General features: G+C 56.4%; 4 protein-coding genes across 8 annotated transcripts; 2 read left to right on the top strand and 2 right to left on the bottom strand.

The window, feature by feature from the left end:
* The first annotated feature begins 84 nt into the window (after nt 1–84).
* On the top strand, nt 85–3,315 carry Ager (advanced glycosylation end-product specific receptor). Of its 3 annotated transcripts, XM_075979503.1 has the most exons (11): nt 85–511; nt 695–801; nt 926–1,118; nt 1,292–1,356; nt 1,453–1,540; nt 1,626–1,808; nt 1,920–2,050; nt 2,350–2,491; nt 2,719–2,745; nt 2,867–2,990; nt 3,081–3,315. In XM_075979503.1, exons 1-11 carry the CDS (start codon nt 367–369, stop codon nt 3,175–3,177), a joined length of 1,302 nt encoding a protein of 433 aa, XP_075835618.1. In that variant the 5' UTR covers nt 85–366; the 3' UTR covers nt 3,178–3,315. The 3 variants fall into 3 exon arrangements, with proteins under 3 accessions (XP_075835618.1, XP_075835620.1, XP_075835619.1); XM_075979505.1 differs by lacking the exon at nt 2,719–2,745 and having other exon boundaries at nt 2,350–2,366; nt 2,897–2,990; XM_075979504.1 differs by lacking the exon at nt 2,719–2,745.
* Nucleotides 3,316–3,491: 176 nt separating this feature from the next.
* On the bottom strand, nt 3,492–5,804 carry Rnf5 (ring finger protein 5). The gene is made up of 5 exons (XM_075979498.1): nt 5,503–5,804; nt 4,571–4,589; nt 4,309–4,476; nt 4,117–4,234; nt 3,492–4,036 (listed from the first exon to the last, which is right to left on the bottom strand). Exons 1-5 carry the CDS (start codon nt 5,640–5,642, stop codon nt 3,939–3,941), a joined length of 543 nt encoding a protein of 180 aa, XP_075835613.1. The 5' UTR covers nt 5,643–5,804; the 3' UTR covers nt 3,492–3,938.
* A 383-nt stretch (nt 5,805–6,187) lies between these two features.
* On the top strand, nt 6,188–15,992 carry Agpat1 (1-acylglycerol-3-phosphate O-acyltransferase 1). 3 transcript variants are annotated; one of them, XM_075979496.1, is made up of 7 exons: nt 6,188–6,623; nt 13,151–13,350; nt 13,522–13,655; nt 13,940–14,115; nt 14,225–14,320; nt 14,416–14,488; nt 14,841–15,992. In XM_075979496.1, the coding sequence occupies exons 2-7, from the start codon at nt 13,160–13,162 to the stop codon at nt 15,023–15,025; spliced, it is 855 nt and encodes a 284-aa protein (XP_075835611.1). In that variant the 5' UTR covers nt 6,188–6,623; nt 13,151–13,159; the 3' UTR covers nt 15,026–15,992. The 3 variants fall into 3 exon arrangements, with proteins under 3 accessions (XP_075835611.1, XP_075835609.1, XP_075835610.1); XM_075979494.1 differs by lacking the exon at nt 6,188–6,623 and adding an exon at nt 7,029–7,177; XM_075979495.1 differs by lacking the exon at nt 6,188–6,623 and adding an exon at nt 7,937–8,227.
* Egfl8 (EGF like domain multiple 8) lies at nt 15,991–18,894 on the bottom strand. Its single transcript, XM_075979497.1, has 9 exons — nt 18,154–18,894; nt 17,654–17,773; nt 17,369–17,491; nt 17,178–17,287; nt 16,985–17,080; nt 16,712–16,882; nt 16,554–16,633; nt 16,321–16,474; nt 15,991–16,156 (listed from the first exon to the last, which is right to left on the bottom strand). Exons 2-9 carry the CDS (start codon nt 17,752–17,754, stop codon nt 16,113–16,115), a joined length of 879 nt encoding a protein of 292 aa, XP_075835612.1. The 5' UTR covers nt 17,755–17,773; nt 18,154–18,894; the 3' UTR covers nt 15,991–16,112.
* Nucleotides 18,895–18,964: the final 70 nt, after the last annotated feature.

Raw genomic sequence — 18,964 nt, 5'->3', positions numbered from 1 at the left:
TTTTCAAAACAACAACACTAGAAACCCTCCCTCAAAAGAGTAATTCCGAATGAAGCCCCAACAGGTTTCTGTCCTGTCCTCACAACTAAGATCCCAGGATGACAACAGACCAGGCTGAACCATGTTGCCTAGCAACCTGCCCCAGCCAAGATGGAGCGCTAGTGAGCCCTGTGTGTCAGACTGATGGAACATGGTGGGCTGGAGGAAATGAGACCCTCGGTGGGGTACAAGCCTGTTCCAGGAGAGGCTGTGCCCAGGCGCTGGCAGTGCCCCAGGGTGGGGTGAGACTGCTGCTTCTAGTACCTGAAGGACTCTTGTCCCAGAGGCATGAATTCCTGGCATTCTCTGTGATGGACAAGATGGGAGATGGGGGAGGGTAGAGGGTACAAGCTCCACCTAGGGCAGTGGCCACAGCAGGGAAAGGGGCAGACAGCACCAGGAGCCTGGGAAGGAAGCATGATGCCAGCAGGGACAGCAGCTGGAGCCTGCGTGCTGGTCCTTGCTCTGTGGGGTGAGTCACTCCCAGTCCCACTGACCCTCCTTTTAGGAGTCCAGCTTCCTTCTCCCCAGGACTTCCCTTCTCCCTAGACAATTCCTAGAATCTGGGCACCACTTTCCAGAGCCCCCCACCCACTCTGTCCTACCCACTGGCCCCACCTCTCTTCTGCCCCTCTACCCCGATACTACCATCCAGGAGCCGTAGTTGCTGGTCAGAACATCACAGCCCGGATTGGAGAGCCACTTGTCCTGAGCTGTAAGGGGGCCCCTAAGAAACCGCCCCAGCAGCTAGAATGGAAACTGGTAAGGCCACCCCGCTTGGCCTCTCGACCTCAGGAGCTATCCTTGAGGGTCCCCAGCACCCCTCCCTGTCTGGTCAGCCCTTCCCCAAACCGCCTGGATGGCTTAGGCTTCTCTCCTCTTGTAGAACACAGGCCGGACCGAAGCTTGGAAGGTCCTGTCTCCCCAGGGAGGACCCTGGGACAGCGTGGCTCGAATCCTCCCCAACGGTTCCCTCCTTCTTCCAGCTATTGGAATCGTGGATGAGGGGATTTTCCGGTGCCGGGCATTAAACAGGCACGGAAAGGAGGTCAAGTCCAACTACCGTGTCCGAGTCTACCGTAAGGGTTCCATGGCCTTGGTTAAGTCACTCTGCATTTTAGAAAACGCCTTCTTTTTCCCCTTGGCCCTTGACCCTGGCATATGTGGACCTCTGATCTCCACGGCCCTGGTTCCCATGCCTGGAGTGTGAGAACCTTCAAGAGGCAGCTTCTGATTGGAACTTTCCCTCCAGAGATTCCTGGGAAGCCAGAAATTGTGGATCCTGCCTCTGAACTCACAGCTGGTGTCCCTAATAAGGTACAGAAACAGAAAATGGAAGGGTCCTTTGAACACATCTGTGGGCCTACATGGCCTCCCATAGAGTTGAGGACGAGGTCTCCATTCTTTGTCCAGGTAGGGACCTGTGTGTCAGAGGGAAGCTACCCTGCAGGGACCCTTAGCTGGCACTTGGATGGGAAACTCCTGATTCCTGATGGCAAAGGTGAGAGCCTGGACACCCTGTACCTGACTGCCTTCTCCCCGACATGCTCCCACATGCTTTTGGAGTTTTGTCCTACCCACTACAGGAACAATCGTGAAGGAAGAGACCACGAGACACCCTGAGACAGGGCTCTTCATGCTGCAGTCAGAGCTGACAGTGACCCCAGCCCCAGGAGGAACCGCCCATCCTACCTTCTCTTGCAGCTTCAGCCTGGGCCTTCCCCGACGCAGGCCCTTGAACGCAACCCCCATCAAGACCCATGTCAGGGGTGAGCAGGGAGGGAGGGCCTGGTCTGGCTGTCTGGGAGGCAGGGATCAACCCCAGGGCCATCAGACCTGCTTCCAGGTAAGCTGATGGCCTCATGCCCATCCTCGCCCAGAGCTTGTGCCTCCAGAGGGGATCCAGCTGTTGGTTGAACCAGAAGGTGGAACAGTCGCTCCCGGTGGAACTGTGACCCTGACTTGTGTCAGCTCAGCTCAGCCCCCTCCTCAGATCCACTGGAAAAAGGATGTGAGTAGCCTAGGAAGCCCCAGAGCCAGGAAACCGTGGCAGGCGGAGGGCCGCCCGAGAGCTGGGAAACCGTGGCAGGCGGAGGGTCGCCCGAGAGCTGGGAAACCGTGGCAGGCGGAGGGCCGCCCGAGAGCTGGGAAACCGTGGCAGGCGGAGGGTCGCCCGAGAGCTGGGAAACCGTGGCAGGCGGAGGGCTGCCCGAGAGCTGGGCTGAAGGCACAATGTGCGGCTGTGGGAATGAAGGCACGAGTCGCGAATGTGGCCGGGGGTTCTTACCCATCTCCCTCCTTCCCCACCAGGGTACACCCCTGCCCCTTGCTTCCAACCCTGTGCTGCTCCTCTCTGAGGTGGGGCATGAGAATGAGGGGATCTACAGTTGTGTGGCCACCCATCCCAGCCACGAGCCTCAGGAGAGCCCCCCTGTCAGCATCAGTATCACAGGTAACCCCTCCCTAGATCCAACTCCCTGTCCTACTCACATGATCCCCAAGAGCCATGCCACCCCTCCCCCTCAGTGCACTCAACACCCAGGCCTCTTCTGCTCCACAACAATCCTGTCAAGAGAGAAGTTCACCCTGCCCACTCACTGAAGGGAGATGCCACTGGGCCTCCCCCAGACAGCCCCATCCGAGCTCCAGTCCCCCCTCAGACTACTCTTTGTCTTCCAGAAACAGGCCAAGAGGGGCCGGCTGCAGGTGAGGGACTGGACTAGAGTCAGAGGGAAGCGTGTAACTGCTGCATGTGACTGGGGCAGAGTCAACAAGGAAGGAGCCGTGTGCTGGAGCTGTGCCCTCAATCTTCCCTATGTCCCTACAGGCTCTGTGGGTGGGGCTGGGCTGGGGACGCTAGCCCTGGCCCTGGGGATCCTGGGAGGCCTGGGAATGGCCACCCTGCTCGTTGGGGTCATCCTGTGGCGAAAACGGCAACCCAGAGAGGAGAGGTGAGTGAAAAGCGCTCCACCCGGGCTGCAGGCAGCCAGGGGAGCTGTCAGAGTGGGCCGCCGGAAGGCTAGGATACCGTTCCTTCTCAGGAAGGCCCCAGAAAACGAGGAGGACGAGGAGGAACGCACAGAGCTGAATCAGTCAGAGGACGCCGAAACAGCAGAGAACGTGGCAGGGGGACCTTAGGAGAGTCCAGGCAGACTCTGTCCACCAGCTCCTTCGCCGCCCTCGTCCTCCCTCTCCCACGTACGAGCCCCATTCCACCTCATACACTTTCTTCTACAACCAGAGCCCACCTGACCCATGCTGAGTAAACACTTGACACACTTGCCTACCTGTTGTCTGTTTGTGAGAGAAGTGACCTCACCCCTGCATCCCTGGGAGCCCTGCAGGGGAGGGGCTCACCCCATGCCTCCCACCATGCCCAGCATCTGTTCAAGCTGGGCGGAAGAGGTGCCTATCCTGGAAAAAGGGAAGGATAGGGAAGATTTGCCAACAGATTATTTAATATTTTTTTAATTGAATCTGTAATAAAGGAGGTAGTGAGGGGTGGAGAGGAGACACTTAAGAGTCAGAACTCATATTAGACGGTGGGAGAGAACAATTAAATTAAATCAACAAGTGGAGAATTGGGGGAGAGCCCACCTTTAAACATCAAATCAAGAAATCTGGGGGAAGCAAAGGATTGGAACAAAGGGGAATTGGGTGGCTGTCTTTAGTCTGTCCTCCTCCGGGTGGGGGATGACTGCTACTGAGCCAGCAGCACAGAGCAGCAGATACTCCCATCCGCAGCGGACGGGTCACGCCTCCCCATGGCCTCCCGGAGGAGGCCTTTGCCCACAGAGACAGGTCATGGAAGTGAGGGTGGTCCAAAAGCAAGGAATGGCCAGCAGGGACCCCAATACTGATTCTCCTCTAGCTAGAGGTGGGCAGGGTGGAGATGCAGCTCAAATACTGAGCAGCCAGAAAAAGAAGAAGATGGCAAGGAACAAGAAGAGGGAATCTTGCCAGCTGGAGGCCGGGTGACCCTGTCCCAGATCCACACCTGTAGGAGAAAGGAAAGCATCAGCAGCATGCTTGCAGGCCAGGAGGGGGCCCTGGCAGGAACTCGGGGAAAGCTCTTACCTGCACCCCTTCGGAAAGGCTCGTGGGCATTGAACACGGTGGTGAAAAAGCCAAAGGGAAAAGCACCAACACCAAATGAGAAGTGAAAGCCCCCGGTGTCACCAAACGGCTGGAAGCCCTAGGGAGGCAGGGAAGATCAGGGAAACCACAGGCTTTGGCACCGGAGGGACACAGCTGGACAAGGAGACTCACCCCTCTGGTCTCTGGAGCTGGTCGCTGGCCCTGGGGGCGGGGTGGAGTTTTCAATCTGGGGTCCTGGGGCTTCTGGCTCCCTCGCCCATAGAGAGGGACAACGTTCTCCCTGCTGATGCCAGCCTTACACACGGGGCACTCTTGCCTGTCGGGCCGTGTCTCCAGCCACTGAAGAGAAAACACAAAGTTTGTTCGAACACAAAGAAGGTTTTCAAGGTCCCCAGCCCTTTCCGTTTCCCTGTTCATCTCATGAGTACATTACCTGATGAAGACAGGGCCAACTGGATGGAGGAAAAGGAAGAGAAAACGAGAAAACAGGTCAAACTACAGCAGAGCCACCAGCACCGGACAGGAGCGCACTGCACCAGTCTTCCCAGGTACTGCCTGCTTTTTTGTTATGTTTCTTTCCAGAGTTTCTGCAACTTCCAGCAAACTTGCTCACTTAATTTTTCCAGCTTCTCTCATCTTCAATACCTCAAGTTTTTCCATCTTCAATACATTTGGTACACGCCTCCCTCCCTCTCTCTCCTGCCACCCCTCACCCCTCCCTCAACCTCTCCATTTTCTACCTCTTAACTTGATTTCCCAATTCAACAGGTTTCTTTTCAGCCCCAATTCCATTCTTGCTCCCATTCCTCCAGATTTCCACCGTTACAGCCCTACGGATCCCTTTCCCTCTCACTTCAAGCTCAGTAAAGTCCCTATCTCTATGACCCTTAAACCTCTCCGGAGATCTTGCCTTTCCACAAGGCCTTTGTCCTTGGGTTTGACAACCCCCCCCCCCCAACACACACACACACATCCTATCTCAGTATGGACCCACAGTCCCTAGATCTTGCCCTCCTCCGAGAGGGGCACCTCCCCTAAACAGACAGTCTCTCTCATCTGTTTTTATGTCAACAGCTGGGTAGACGTGCAGGGTCTTCCATTCCCCATCCCACCTCCTCCTTATACCATGCCACACACGCACTAGTTCCTAGACCCTCCTTTCCCGACATCTCATTTGCACAGAAACGACTCCACACTCCCCCACACCACACACACCAGTAAAGACACCAGTCCCCACTTCAGGCCTTCCCTTGATGGGGGGGGCATGCCCTCGAGTCATCGGGTTAACTGCATGGCCCCGCTCTCGGCCTCCCCATCTCAGAGGAACCCCACCCCTCACCCCATGCCCCCGATTCGGATTCTCACCAATACAGGTGGCCGCACACGCTGACCACAGCTTCGCGAGCGGTCTCCAGACATATATTACATTCGAAGGTCGCGCCCGCCCCGCCCCGCTCGCGGTTTGGCCCTTCGGGGCCCCCGTCCTCTTCCTCCGCTGCTGCCATGGCCCGTTCTGCTTCGCCCCCACGTACCCCTCAGTACCCCCAGACACACACACATATACACTCACACTCGGCATACACACACCCCAACAAACCAGGACCGCCTACTGCCCACGATCGTTGGGCAGACTTCAAGGGTTTCTCATGACTATTGGTCGAGACGCCTGCCAATCATACAGGAGTCAAAAGCCAGACTAGAGCTAGAGGGTGGGGGCGGGAAAAGGTGTGCCTGGCCTACCCTTTCACGATGCTGATTGGCTGAGAGAGCGTCAGTCACTGTGCAGGGCCGAGGGATTGGTAATAATGCGCTCAGCTAGGGAGGCTCTGATTCGTCTGTGCAGCTGCCAGTCATAGCCAAAGACCCTGAGGACTGGCTCGGGCCTGCAGAACTACCCCCCTCTGAGCCGCTTCTCTCCTTCGCTTCCGCTTTCGAAGAATGTCCGTGTTCCTATTGGACTTTAGAGCATACGGTTCCAAGTCAAACGATTGGCTGGAGCGACACGGGGTGGCTACAGGAAGCGAGCATGCGCAATAAGGGGCGGGGTGGGGGGGGCGCGGCGTGGGCCAACCCGACGGATGCTGAGTCGACTCCGGTCCCACCCCTCCAACTCTGTCCTGTCGCCATGGCAACCCCTCCGCTATTGGCGGGGCCCGTGGTTCAAAGGCCTCGGCTGGGCCTCATCCGGGCCTTTGGACCGGGGACTCTCTCGGCTTGATTGGGCGGTTTGCTTCGCCGCTGATTGGCCGAGACCTGGAGAGCCGGTGCTGAGCTCGGGAAAAGAGGGCAGAAGTACCAGGGTCGCAGGGTTCAAGATGGCTCCGGCCTCCTTGGGTGACGTAGAGGGCAGAACTTGGGTCCGCCCCTCCCTCCTGGAGAAGTGGGGAGCAGAAGTGGGGTTAGCCCGACGTGTGGATGGTGCGGTCATCGGTCTGCGGCGCTGGTGTTAACCCAACTCTCTCGGTTGGACGACTCAGCCTCTCTAGGTGAATCTCAGAGCAGAACCGAGCCCAAGGCCCACCCGCCCCCGTTGTAATGTGACCTTAGTCTGCTCTAGACTAAGGTGGACCTCAGCTCCGTCTTAAATCCTAAGAGCAGGAAAGGTCTGGTTCCACCCCTTTGTGAGCGGGCGCCCGAGGAGCACAACCCACCCCTAAGGTGACCCGCGTCAGGACAGAGTAGATCCGCCCCTTCCTTGTAATTTGCCCTGCAGGTCTTTTTTTTTTGGCTGGACCTCTGGGAGCTTGGGCCGGTCCAGTACTCAGTACTCAGTTACCCACAGTGTGACCCTAGGCGCAGAATTAGGTAACAGTCCTCCCACTACCAAGGGCTCTTCACCAAGCTGTGTAAACTCATTCAAGGCAAAGGTGTCCAGGGGCGGGAGACAGAGACAGGCTCAGGACTGTCCAACACTGATAAAAAGTGTCCGTGTGACTCAGGAATAAAGGAAGGTGAGAAGCTGGGACTCAGTAGAGGGTACGGCGGAGCGAGGATTCCGGAGTGCTGAAGAGGTTTAGATACTGAAATGGCGAATATGGAGGTAGGGGTGATGAGCCGGTCCTGAGAGAGGGAGTCAGGCTTGACCAACAGGCTACTTGCCTTAGTTTCTCATTCTATTACCCCTAGGAAGCAGAGTTTCATTGTCAAAGTCCCGTTGTAGCTCAGGCTGGCCTCAAACTCAGAGATGCTCCTGCCCCGGGGTCTCAAGTGCACTCCACCAACGCCAGCAGCTAGATTGTGTCGGTTGGCTCAGACTGGGTGAGTGAAGGAACTCTGAAAGGACTTAGGCAAACAAGCTTGTTAGGGAGAGAGGGTCCTTTATCCTTAAAGGCCAAAGGTGGGTGGAGGAAGGAGATGGGGGCCCGGGACAAAGAGCAAGTGGACAGAGAGCTGGAGAGCTCGGCAGGGAAAGATGGAGTTCTGGGCAGAAAAGGGTGAACTTAATGTTTGAATTTAGAAGGTACTTTATAAACGTGTGTTTATGGGGACAGGAAAAGGGGTGTTTGGGAAACCTGGAGTTACAGGGGCTGAGCATAGCGCTGCGTTCAAAGAAAGGCAACGGTCAGAGAGCATGTGAACGAAGCTTGAGATGCAGAGGACATGGAGCAGGGACCCGGGTCACAGGTGCTGAAAGTGCTGGACCGAGCGCTGGAGCTGGCAGCGGCCGCGAGCCCGGCGAAGCTCTCCCGGGGCGGGGCCAGCGAGAGGTCTGGCCGGCGTGGGGAGGAGATGCTGGTCTCGGAAGAGGCGATTGGCGAGGCCCGCTGCCCATCATCGACCCTACTTCCTGGCCAGCCCCGGAAGCCAGCACGCGCAGGGAGGGGTGGGGGAGATAGCGGCAGCAGTAGCCCCGGCCCTCAGAGAGCCGGCAGTGGGGAGGGTGTTGGGGGTGCGGCCCCCCACCATTCCTGCCGATATGGGCCCAGCTTCCCACTCCCACCACCCCTCCATCGGCCGGGGCTAGGACATCCCCAAATCCTGTCGCCCCCTTGGCACCGACACCGAGACAGAGATAGAGCCAGCCGCCACCACCGCTGCCGCTGCCTGGCTGGGGAGGGGGCCCGTCCCCCAGGCCCCCCGCCCCATTGAGGTGTGGGCGGGAAAGGGGTGGGAGGGCGCGGGAAGGGGCCGGGATGGGGGAGAGATGGGGTTGGGAGGGCCGTCTGGGGGCAGGGTGGCTGGGGAGAGGGGCCTGAGCGGAAGAATGGGAGCGGCGAGGGCTGGGGACAAGCTCCGAGGTGGAGGGCTTGACTAGCGGGCCCTAGCCGGGTGAGGGGAGTGATGGGAACTCCGAATTTGGGACGGGGGTGTGGACAAGGGAATCGCGGAGGGGGGATTCCCTTCAGGTTCCCCAGCCTTCTGCTGCGCCTTGGCCCCACTTGACTTTTGGGTGGCCAGGACTGCTTCCTAGGAATGCTGTCAGGCACCCGTTACTCTGGGCACAGAAGCGCTTATTTCTCAGCAGCCTTCCACGTTGGAATAGACCCGTGCTGACACGCGAGCGTCTTGTGGGAGGCTCTGAGCGCCTTTGACAGGTTGCGTTGCTGTATTCAGCTGACTGCCGCTGTAGGAAAGGACGTTTAAACACCCGTCGGAGTGGCCCTCATCCTTCTCATCCCATGTCTTGTGTTAAGTTTGTGACATCCTCCAGTGCCAAGTGTACGCGAGGACTTGGCGTGTCGCATCTGTTGGGGGTTTCCATGGTGCTTACAGGCCTTTTATTTTCCCATGCTTGCTTGTTTGGCTTCACAGGTGCTCATCCACAGCCCTGGAGTATGCAGGATCTTTCTGTGTGGGACCCAGTGGCTAGCCCTGCTGTGATCAAAGGGCTTGTTTGCCTTCATGTGGTTCTCACCACAAATCTGCAAGCCCTGTGATGTGACCTGTCAGTGTGGCGTAACCATAACATGTACTTCTGGTTGCACCTGCCATTTATTTCTTATGTTTTGGGACAGGGTCTCTCTGTGTAGCCTCTGCTGACTTCAGAGTCACAGAGATCCACCTGTGTCTGCCTCCTGAGTGCTGGGATTAAAGGCACGCACCACTATGCCCACCTAAGTTGTTTGTTTGACATAGCCCACACTGGCCTTGAACTTGACAGGGAGCCAGGCTGGCCTGGAATTCCTGGTCTTCTGCCTTCCATGTCACCACACCTAGGGTCCCATGGGACCATTCATTTGCTTTACTTTCTGACTCCTAACCTGTGTCCTTACATGATTCCCTCCACCGACTATGTCGTCCCTTAGTGCAAGTCTGTACTGTGGTGAGCCCCCAGTGCCCATGTCCATAGGGACCGTTGTTGTGCCCCTGTGTACTGAGAGAGATGACATCTTCATGGTCTGTACACTGGCTTCCCTGTGGCTGTGTGTAAATGGGGGGCTGTAAGGCTTGTTGTCAGTATTTGGGGGAGGCGATGTTTCCTAATGTTCCTCCATCAGAGCGTCCATCCCTGGCCTGCAAGTGTAGCTCAGGGTCCCAGCACGTGCCCAGCATGTGAAAAGCCCCGCACTGCAAAAGCAAAGTGAAAGAAAACAAAAACAGAACCATATTCCCTTATTAACTGATCCATTTGTGGGAGTGTCTACAGCCTTAGAAAACCTTCACCAAGATTTACTGAGCACTTCCTGAGCCCGCTTCTGTCTGGGCATGAACGTAAGACAGTCCTGACACAGTCCCTGCTCACGGCCCGGAGGAGGTGAGCAGGAGAGGCTAGTGAACTTTTTCCCTTTTTGGTTTTTTAAGACAATATTTCTCTGTGTAGCTTTGGAGCCCATTTTGGAACTCACTCTGTAGACCAGGCTGACCTCGAACTCACAGAGACCCACCTGCCTCTGCCTCCCGAGTGCTGAATTAAAGGAGTGTGCCACCACTTCCCAGCCAGTGAACTCTTACCCACTTTGTGTTACCACTAGTTCTCAAGCCCAGTGAACAGCAGACTTACCTGGAAGGCATGTTAAAATACAGGCTGGCCCGGAGCCCAGGCTTATTATGTCTGGGTGAGGCCCGGGAGTTATATTTGTACACCTTGACAACCTCTGACGTGAGGCGTGGTGGCCCACACCTTTAGTCCCAGCATTCAGGAGGGACGGCAGGAAGAGTGTCGCGACCAGTGGGGGGGGGATAGTCAGGGATATGCCAGGAATCTGTAATGAAAGCAGGGGCCTGGAAAGGTGGCGCTGAGCTGTGTGGAGCCAGAGGAGGGAGGGCCTGCCAGGCACAGGGAGCAGTGTGGCGAAGCCTTAGCTCATGAAGGACCTGTGGTGAACCTGAGGAAGGCAAGAAAATCATTCTGGAGATGGAGTCAGAGATAGAGGCAAAGCCGGCTTCTCAAAAACGGCCTTTCTGAGAGAGGAGTGCTCAAACTTAGGGTGCAGAAGCCTGTCTGTGGAGGGCAACGCTAAGGGGGTGCGGTGTACAACTGGGAGAGGAGGGTTGGCCCTTCCAGGTTCAGGACGAGAGAAAACCTTTGACCTGCCTGGAGACACAGGTCCACAACACCCTTTTTTATCAGCTGTGACCATGCTGCCCGCAGTGGGCAGTGGAGTAAAGAGGAAGCCCCCAGAAGGCGGGTTCTGCAGGCAGGTGTCTCCCCATCCTAGCAGGTGGTTCTGTATACTCCGTTCCGTGTCTGCTGCAGCCCTGCTCCCTCTCTTGCTGACCTGTCTGCCCACATTGCCTCCTCCATGAGGCTAGAGAGAGAGAATGGTCGGGTTGGTTTGCCTGTCTGCAGAAGTGCATTGGTATGTCATGTGTAGGGTCGTAAAGGACTCCACAGGGGAGAAGAGATTTTTCTAGACATGTGTTTGCATTCCTTTCTCTGTTTCTAGGTATGATAGAAATTTATGTCTGCGTGTGAACATATTAGCCTTTGCATGCCTGGGATTTTCTGGATCTCTGACATGAGCCTTTTCCTTGTTCCACAGTATTCTGTCACTGTCTCCATGTCTGCTGTGTGTGTGTGTTTGTGTATGTGTGTATACAGTGACAGTATGTAGCAGGGCTCCATGTCTGCTCTGTGTGTGTGTGTGTGTGTGTGTGTGTATGTATGTATGTGTATACAGTGACAGTATGTAGCAGGGCTCCATGTCTGCTCTGTGTGTGTGTATGTATGTGTGTATGTATGTATGTATGTGTATACAGTGACAGTATGTAGCAGGGCTCCATGTCTGCTCTGTGTGTGTGTATGTATGTGTGTATGTATGTATTTATGTACAGTGACAGTATGTAGCAGGGCTCCATGTCTGCTCTGTGTGTGTGTGTGTGTATGTATGTATGTACAGTGACAGTATGTAGCAGGGCTCCATGTCTGCTCTGTATGTGTGTGTGTGTGTGTGTGTGTGTATGTATGTACAGTGACAGTATGTAGCAGGGCTCCATGTCTGCTCTGTGTGTGTGTGTGTACATGTATGTGCAGTGACAGTATGTAGCAGGGCTCCATGTCTGCTCTGTGTGTGTGTGTGTACATGTATGTACAGTGACAGTATGTAGCAGGGCTCCATGTCTGCTCTGTGTGTGTGTGTGTACATGTATGTACAGTGACAGTATGTAGCAGGGCTCCATGTCTGCTCTGTGTGTATGTATGTATGTGTGTATGTATGTATGTATGTACAGTGACAGTATGTAGCAGGGCTCCATGTCTGCTCTGTGTGTGTGTGTGTACATGTATGTACAGTGACAGTATGTAGCAGGGCTCCATGTCTGCTCTGTGTGTGTGTCTGTATGTATGTATGTACAGTGACAGTATGTAGCAGGGCTCCATGTCTGCTCTGTGTGTATGTATGTATGTATGTGTGTGTGTATGTACAGTGACAGTATGTAGCAGGGCTCCATGTCTGCTCTGTGTGTGTGTATGTGTGTATGTATGTATGTGTGTATGTACAGTGACAGTATGTAGCAGGGCTCCATGTCTGCTCTGTGTGTGTGTATGTATGTATGTATGTGTGTATGTATGTATGTATGTATGTATGTGTGTATGTACAGTGACAGTATGTAGCAGGGCTCCATGTCTGCTCTGTGTGTGTGTATGTGTGTATGTATGTATGTGTGTATGTATGTATGTATGTATGTATGTGTGTATGTACAGTGACAGTATGTAGCAGGGCTCCATGTCTGCTCTGTGTGTGTGTGTGTAGATGTATGTACCGTGGCAGGACGAGCAAGGCTCGGGAGCACAGGATGTCTAGGCTTATCAGAGAACTGCCGAGGAGCTGCGTGGCTCCAAGTGAGCTCTTTCCTGTGGAACCAGTAATGCTGACAGAACTTTGTAAACTATCTCGTGGCCACACATAGGGTTGAACATACTGCATAAATCAGCGCTGTCTACCTGAAATAAAATGGAGCCGCTCTTTTGTTTTAAATTTTACTTATTATTTTTTTATATGCCAATCCCAGTTCCCTCTCCCTCCACTCCTCCCCGTTCCCCCGCTTCACCCCCATCTGCTCTTCAGTGAGGTTAAGGCCTCCCCTAGGAAGTCACTTAGATCTAAGCTTCTGATGGCCACAGTAAGAAAGGTGAAAAGCAGTGAAGTCCGTTTTCTTGGTATTTTTAATGGAGCCCATCAGAGCCAGAGGGTTCAGTACTAGTGGTGCTCTTTCCTGGCGTCCAGCACAGAGCGGGTGTTATTAATGGGGTGTTTTACATGCATGTTTTTCACCCAGAATCCTGAGGAGTCTGGTGTGCATTTAATTAATATTCCCCAGTCCCTCACCATCGGGAGTGGCCAGTACAGACATAGACGCCTGTCCAGAGCAGGCCGTGGTGCCTCATACCTGTCAGAGGACCGCTGTGAGCTAGAGACCACCCTGGGCTACGGAGCCCCAGGTCAGCTTAGATTAAAATGAAACTTGCCTCAAAAAAAAAGTCCAGCCACAAGTGTTAGCTTGTGCCTTTGCTGTTCCCTTATCACTTAGCCGGAGCTGCAGCGGGCAGCTATCTATCTCAGGCTGGGTTCCTCCCATTCCTGGAGATGTCCCAGCTTTGCTTCCTGGTTTACCTGGCTCCTCTCACCTGCAGTTGACCAGAATGGAGCTGTGGCCCGGGGCCTGGACGGCACTGCTGCTGCTGCTGCTGCTCCTGCTGTCCACCCTGTGGTTCTGCAGCCCCAGTGCCAAGTACTTCTTCAAGATGGCCTTCTACAACGGCTGGATCCTCTTCCTGGCTATCCTCGCGATCCCCGTGTGCGCAGTGCGAGGGCGCAATGTCGAGAACATGAAGTAAGGGCCGGGGGGGCGAGAATCGGTGGGTCCCGAGGGAACCCAAGGGTGAGGCAAGGATGGGGGAAAGGACTGCAGAGACGCCCAGGAAGTCGTAGGCAGGCGGGCACACAGAGGCACGGAGGTGGGCATCAGTGGACCCCACTGGGCCCCCTTGCCATGACCCCACAGGATCTTGCGTCTGATGCTGCTGCACATCAAATACCTGTATGGGATCCGAGTGGAGGTGCGGGGGGCTCAGCACTTCCCTCCCACGCAGCCCTACGTTGTGGTCTCCAACCACCAGAGCTCCCTCGACCTGCTCGGTGAGGCCTCATCACAGGGCCCCGTCCTCTAGCTGAGCCTTCTCTTCTGACCCTGCTTCCCTAGAGACCTTAATTCCCCTCCTCTCTAATGTCCCCCTGCTCAGGTCTCCTCTCCCGGGGTGGGTCTGCCCTCAGCAGGCGCGCACGCCTGTAGTCAGGTTTGATTTCTCAGGGCTTCTCCAATCCACCTCTTCAGTTTGTGTGGGTGGTGGCCTGGGTGGGTGTGGTGCCTGCTCTGATCCTGCTTATACCCTCATCCATACCCCATCCCCACCCCTGCCAAGGGATGATGGAGGTGCTGCCGGATCGCTGTGTGCCCATTGCCAAGCGGGAGCTACTGTGGGCTGGCTCTGCGGGGCTGGCCTGCTGGTTGGCGGGAGTCATCTTCATTGACCGGAAGCGCACGGGAGATGCCATCAGTGTCATGTCTGAGGTGGCCCAGACCCTGCTCACCCAGGATGTGAGTCCTCCTGCAATGAGATTGGGGGGTTAGGGAGCAAATGGCTGCAAACCCCTGATAATCAGTGCTGTGTCCTCATGGCAGCCTCTGACCCTCCTCTTTCCCTCAGGTGCGAGTCTGGGTTTTTCCTGAAGGAACGAGAAACCACAACGGTTCTATGCTGCCCTTTAAACGTGGCGCCTTCCACCTTGCAGTCCAGGCCCAGGTGATCACTGCTGTCCGCTCATCAGCATCCAGACCCCCTTCCTTCCTTCCCAGGACAGATGCACTCACTTCCCTGGCTTTGCCTCTTCTCCCCAGGTTCCCATTGTCCCCATAGTCATGTCCTCCTATCAAGACTTCTACTGCAAAAAGGAACGCCGCTTCACCTCGGGTAAGCTCACCTGGCTTGAGGGCTCTGAGCAGGTCTGGGGAGGGCGTGGCCAGGAAGTTCACGGGAGGCCGGGGAATGTCCCTGAGGCAGGGGACCTTAAGTACCCACTGGGTGTGCCAGGTAGGAAGGACCAGTCTCTCCAAGAGGGAAGGTGAAGCTGGCATGTGCAGAGTTGTAGCTGATATCAGCTCTGCACACTGTGACCGCACACTGGAATCCTGGAGAGAGGCCTGGACAGCAGCCTGGGGATTTGGTTAGCAGCTGGCGAGCGAGCAGAGCAGCGGTCACCCTGGTTTACAGGAGAGACCCAGGAGTGCCAGCCATGATGCTGTTCCTCATTCCCTCCCCCCAGGACGATGTCAGGTACGGGTGCTGTCCCCAGTGCCCACAGAAGGGCTGACACCGGATGATGTCCCAGCTCTGGCGGACAGAGTCCGGCACTCCATGCTCACCGTCTTCCGGGAGATCTCCACTGATGGCCTGGGTGGCGGTGACTGTCTGAAAAAGCCTGGGGGAGCGGGCGAGGCCCGGCTCTGAGCTTCCTCCTACCCTTCCCCTCTTCCTCCCCACACCTCTGACCCAGAGCCTGAAGCAGGGCCAGGCCCTCTTCCTGGGTCCCCACTCCCTATTCTCCTTTTTGAGTCTTCAACTTCTGAAGTGAATATGGATACAGCATCACTCCATGTCCTTCCCCACCCCACCCACGGACTCTTCCCGTGTGGGCACAGTCTCCACTGCGATCCCCACCTGCCATCTTGTCTTGTGGGACAGTTGCCTCCCCTCATCTCAAGTGGCTCATCAGATACAAGGGTGGGGACATTCCATCCCATCCTTCCCCAATGGTCTCTTTGTGGCCTTCTCTTCCTCTCCACCCCACACTGGACAATGGACTCATCTGTTGTGTGGAACAATCCATTCCTCATGCCAAGTCCACAGATGGAGTGGGCCCATCTGCTGTGAGGACTCCTCACCCTGTGGCTGGAAGCTGCACCTGAGGACTCCCCAGCTCACCTAGGGAACTCAACACTGTCACCCTCAGCGGGCTGGGCTCGTCTAACTCGGAGGCCTCATCCCTGCCCATGCCAGGGGCTGAGCACACTTCAAATGCCAATTCTGCTTTCCCCGTCCCTTTGGTAGAGGTCTCCAGGGTCCTGGCCCAGCACCATCTAACCAAATTCCGGAGGGGCAGTCCTTAGAAGCTGCGCTCTCTGCTCCCTGGGGCCTTAGGGGAAAGAACCTGACCCTGGTGAGAGGGAAAGGAGGGCGCTTAATTTATTTCTCTTTCTTTTGAGGTACCTCCCCCTCTAAGCCAGTTTTCATTTCCTCCCAGTGGCACTGGCCACTCCCGTGGCACTGGCCACTCCCCTGCCTCCCACTCTAGACCCATTCCTAAGACCCAGGAGGTAGGCGGGGGGCAGAAGGAACGAGTGGGATCCAGTTTTGTGTGGTTGGTTTTTATTATGGGGTAACAGCAAGCAACTGAGAATAAAGAGAAAGAGAGATCTGGGGGCTTCCTGTGGCTCTTTGCGCCTCTGCGGTCAGGTAGTCAATCCCCCATCTACCAATTCCAGATAAGGCAGTTTCTGTATAAATTTGGGATCCAGGCTGCTGTGGGAGTTCCTTGTCAGCCGTGGAAGTTTGGGCCCAGGCTGTTGTCCTCACAGGCACCTGGTTAATGGCAGAGAGGCAAGGTGGCTGTAGTCAGGTCCCCCAACACTAAGCTAGTGACCCCGGGGAACGGGTCTGGGGTAAGGACAGAGGTGGAGGGTTTTGAGGTGAGGTGCTGAGTTGACAATGTCTTTAGTTGTGGAGGAGGAGCAGGGGGTACTCACAGGCACCCAGCTTTTCCTCAAGCAGCAGCACCTGGTCACTGAGGGACTCGATCCTGTCACCCCGGCCCCACAGCTCAGCCACCTGTTGTGGCTGCAGCTCCTCGGGCGGCACGGGCAGCACTGCTCGGACCCAGGCCCCAGCCTGTGTGGCCCACTGCAAAGGAAAGTGGTACCTCAGGATTCTGGCGCGGTCCCGGTGCATTCCATCTCCCTTGCCTCTGCCCACCGCTCACCTGCTCCAGCCGCTCCAGCCGCGCCTGCAGCTCTGCAACCTCCCACCTCAGGTTTTGCTCCTCACGTTCCGCTTCTCGTACTAGGACAGAGGAGACTGTGAGCGTGGCCTCGCCCACTACGAGGACCCAGGCTCACCCCACAGGCATCTCATACCCACCCTCCACACTGAGGATGCTGGCACTTGTTGAAGATTCCAGAGGCCCTGCTGCACAGGTGCGCCCATCCGAACCCAGAACCAGGGGGTGCGGACAGCCGCACGTGAAGCTGCCCAGGGTGTTCAAACAGCCATGAGAACAGAGGGTGAAGCTGGTCCTGCATTCATCGACATCTAGTTACCAGAAAACAGAGGGGGCTGAAGGGGGCAAGGGCGCCACGGTGGGTGGGGCCATCCCAGCACCCGCCCCCACTGTGGGGCAACCTGCCTGCTCACCCACGTGGCAGTGTTTCCCTCCCCAGCCTGGGGCACACTCGCACTGGTCTGGTCCAGTGCAGACACCTCCATTAAGACAAGGCTTGGAGCAGATGGCTGGGTGCATTTGAAAGGAAAGAGAGTTAAGACCTGGGCCAGGCCCCAGCACCACCCAGTGCCTCCCATGAAGGCCTCAAGCCCCAGCCTCACTCACCTTCACAGGTGAGAGCTCCTGGGTGTGGCTTCTTCCAGCCCTGGCAGCACACCACGTGTGTCTGCTGAACCTCCCGCCTCACCTCCCGCCAGGCCACGCGGTAAGTGGTCCTAGAACATAGAACCGGGTCAGGATTCCGGGTACCCATCCTGGGCTTGGTTCTGGGGGAGTGCTCGGGCGTCACCTCTCACCTGTAGGTGCTGCATACGCGCCTGCCAGCACACAGGGTCAGGTAGGGCTTGTATACCGGTTGACTGTAGGACTCGTTGTATCGGAGTGGAACCACCAGGGTCTGGTTGGAGCAGACCCCCACACTGCAGCCATGTCGGGGTGGAGGTGGGAGGCACTGAGTGTGGCAGCCCTCAGCAGCTGCTGAGGCCCAGTGCCCTCATTCTAAATGTTCAGTTTTGTTTTATGTCCGGCCAAGTCTGCCCCCCCCCAGTGTCCTCACCTTGGCCCTCCCCCTTTGCTGTCACCTTTGTTTGAAAGCTCCTCCTTTGCGCCCCTCGCCTGACATCAGTAGCAGGAGGAATGAGAGTCCAATCTGGAAACCGCCCAGCTCAACCCTGAGCCCCATGGTTCTTCCAGACTGTGGGCTGCAGACAAGCAGTTACAGGCTTCTCTCTGGCTGGTCTAGCCTCAGCCCTGCTAAAACAATCTCCTGAGGTCAGGACGTTCACTCTTCCAAAGGAGCACTCACATGGTCTGCAACAGCCTGTGCATTTTGTTGGGCATGTCCTGCCATCATCCAGGCTCTCCTTAGCCCCGAGCTCATGGCCAGCCTTCCCACACAGCCCTTTTCAGTGTGCTCCCTCCAAACTGTAGAGAGCCTACACCTTCATGTCACACAGCTCTGCCTCCATTCCTCTCCCATCGCATACACACCAGACACACTCATTCAGGAGCCTCCTCTCCAGCTCCTACCCATCCTAAGGCCAAGCAATCCTGTCCTCCACTGACTTCCCCGGCTCCCTACCTGTTTCCCTGTCCAGAGAGTCTGCAGCCCCAGCAGCAGCCGCCCAGACTGGAAAAGGCAAGGGGGCGGGCCCAGACAGCGCTCTCCCACTTCTGCTCCTTCCCACAAGGCTCTGTCTCAGGCCTGTCCTGCCTCCCTCACCCTCTCTTCAGCCAAGCTGCTTAGAAGGACCTACATAACCTTTGAAGGCCCCCAAATCAGAGGTTTCTGGCTCTAGTGGCAACCAGCACCCACCCCCCTTCGACCTAACACAGACTGTGGGAGAATGTGAGGACAGGGAGAGCTGACTAAGGGCAGGTCATGGCCAAGCAGGCAAGATCAGCTGAGGAAAGAAAGCAGTCACAGAAGGGCAGGGGCGCCCAAGGCACCAGGAGAAACTGCCTCCATCCCTTGATGGCATTTATTGGGGGTTGGGGGACACCACCCCCAAGCCAGAACAGACAGGGCTCTATTGTCTCAGTGTGAATTCCTCCTCCCAGGCAAAGGGAGACTCACTGTATAGCCCCTCACCCAGCCCTGACCGACAAAGGTCAAAGGGCATGACACATGCCCACCCTGACCCTCAGCCCCCTCGTCTAATCCGGGGGTGGCAGGCCAATTCTACCCATGAGGCTGAAGCTCAGCCCCCTAACCCTAGGCCGGGACAGGAAGAGAATTGTCTTCAGCAGGAAAGAACACACAGAGTCAGGAACCTAAACAGAATGGGCATTGAGAAGACGGAAACACCAAGGGAGTCCCCACCCCACATCAGGCATCTGGGCACCCAGGCCCCAGGCTTTCCATCCCTGCCCTCTTTGGGGAGCCCAGGTCC

Source organism: Microtus pennsylvanicus, chromosome 7 (genome assembly GCF_037038515.1).
Source record: "Microtus pennsylvanicus isolate mMicPen1 chromosome 7, mMicPen1.hap1, whole genome shotgun sequence".
NCBI lineage: Eukaryota > Metazoa > Chordata > Mammalia > Rodentia > Cricetidae > Microtus > Microtus pennsylvanicus.
Note: the sequence above shows the minus strand (reverse complement) of the source record. Positions and strands in the feature narration are given on the sequence as shown.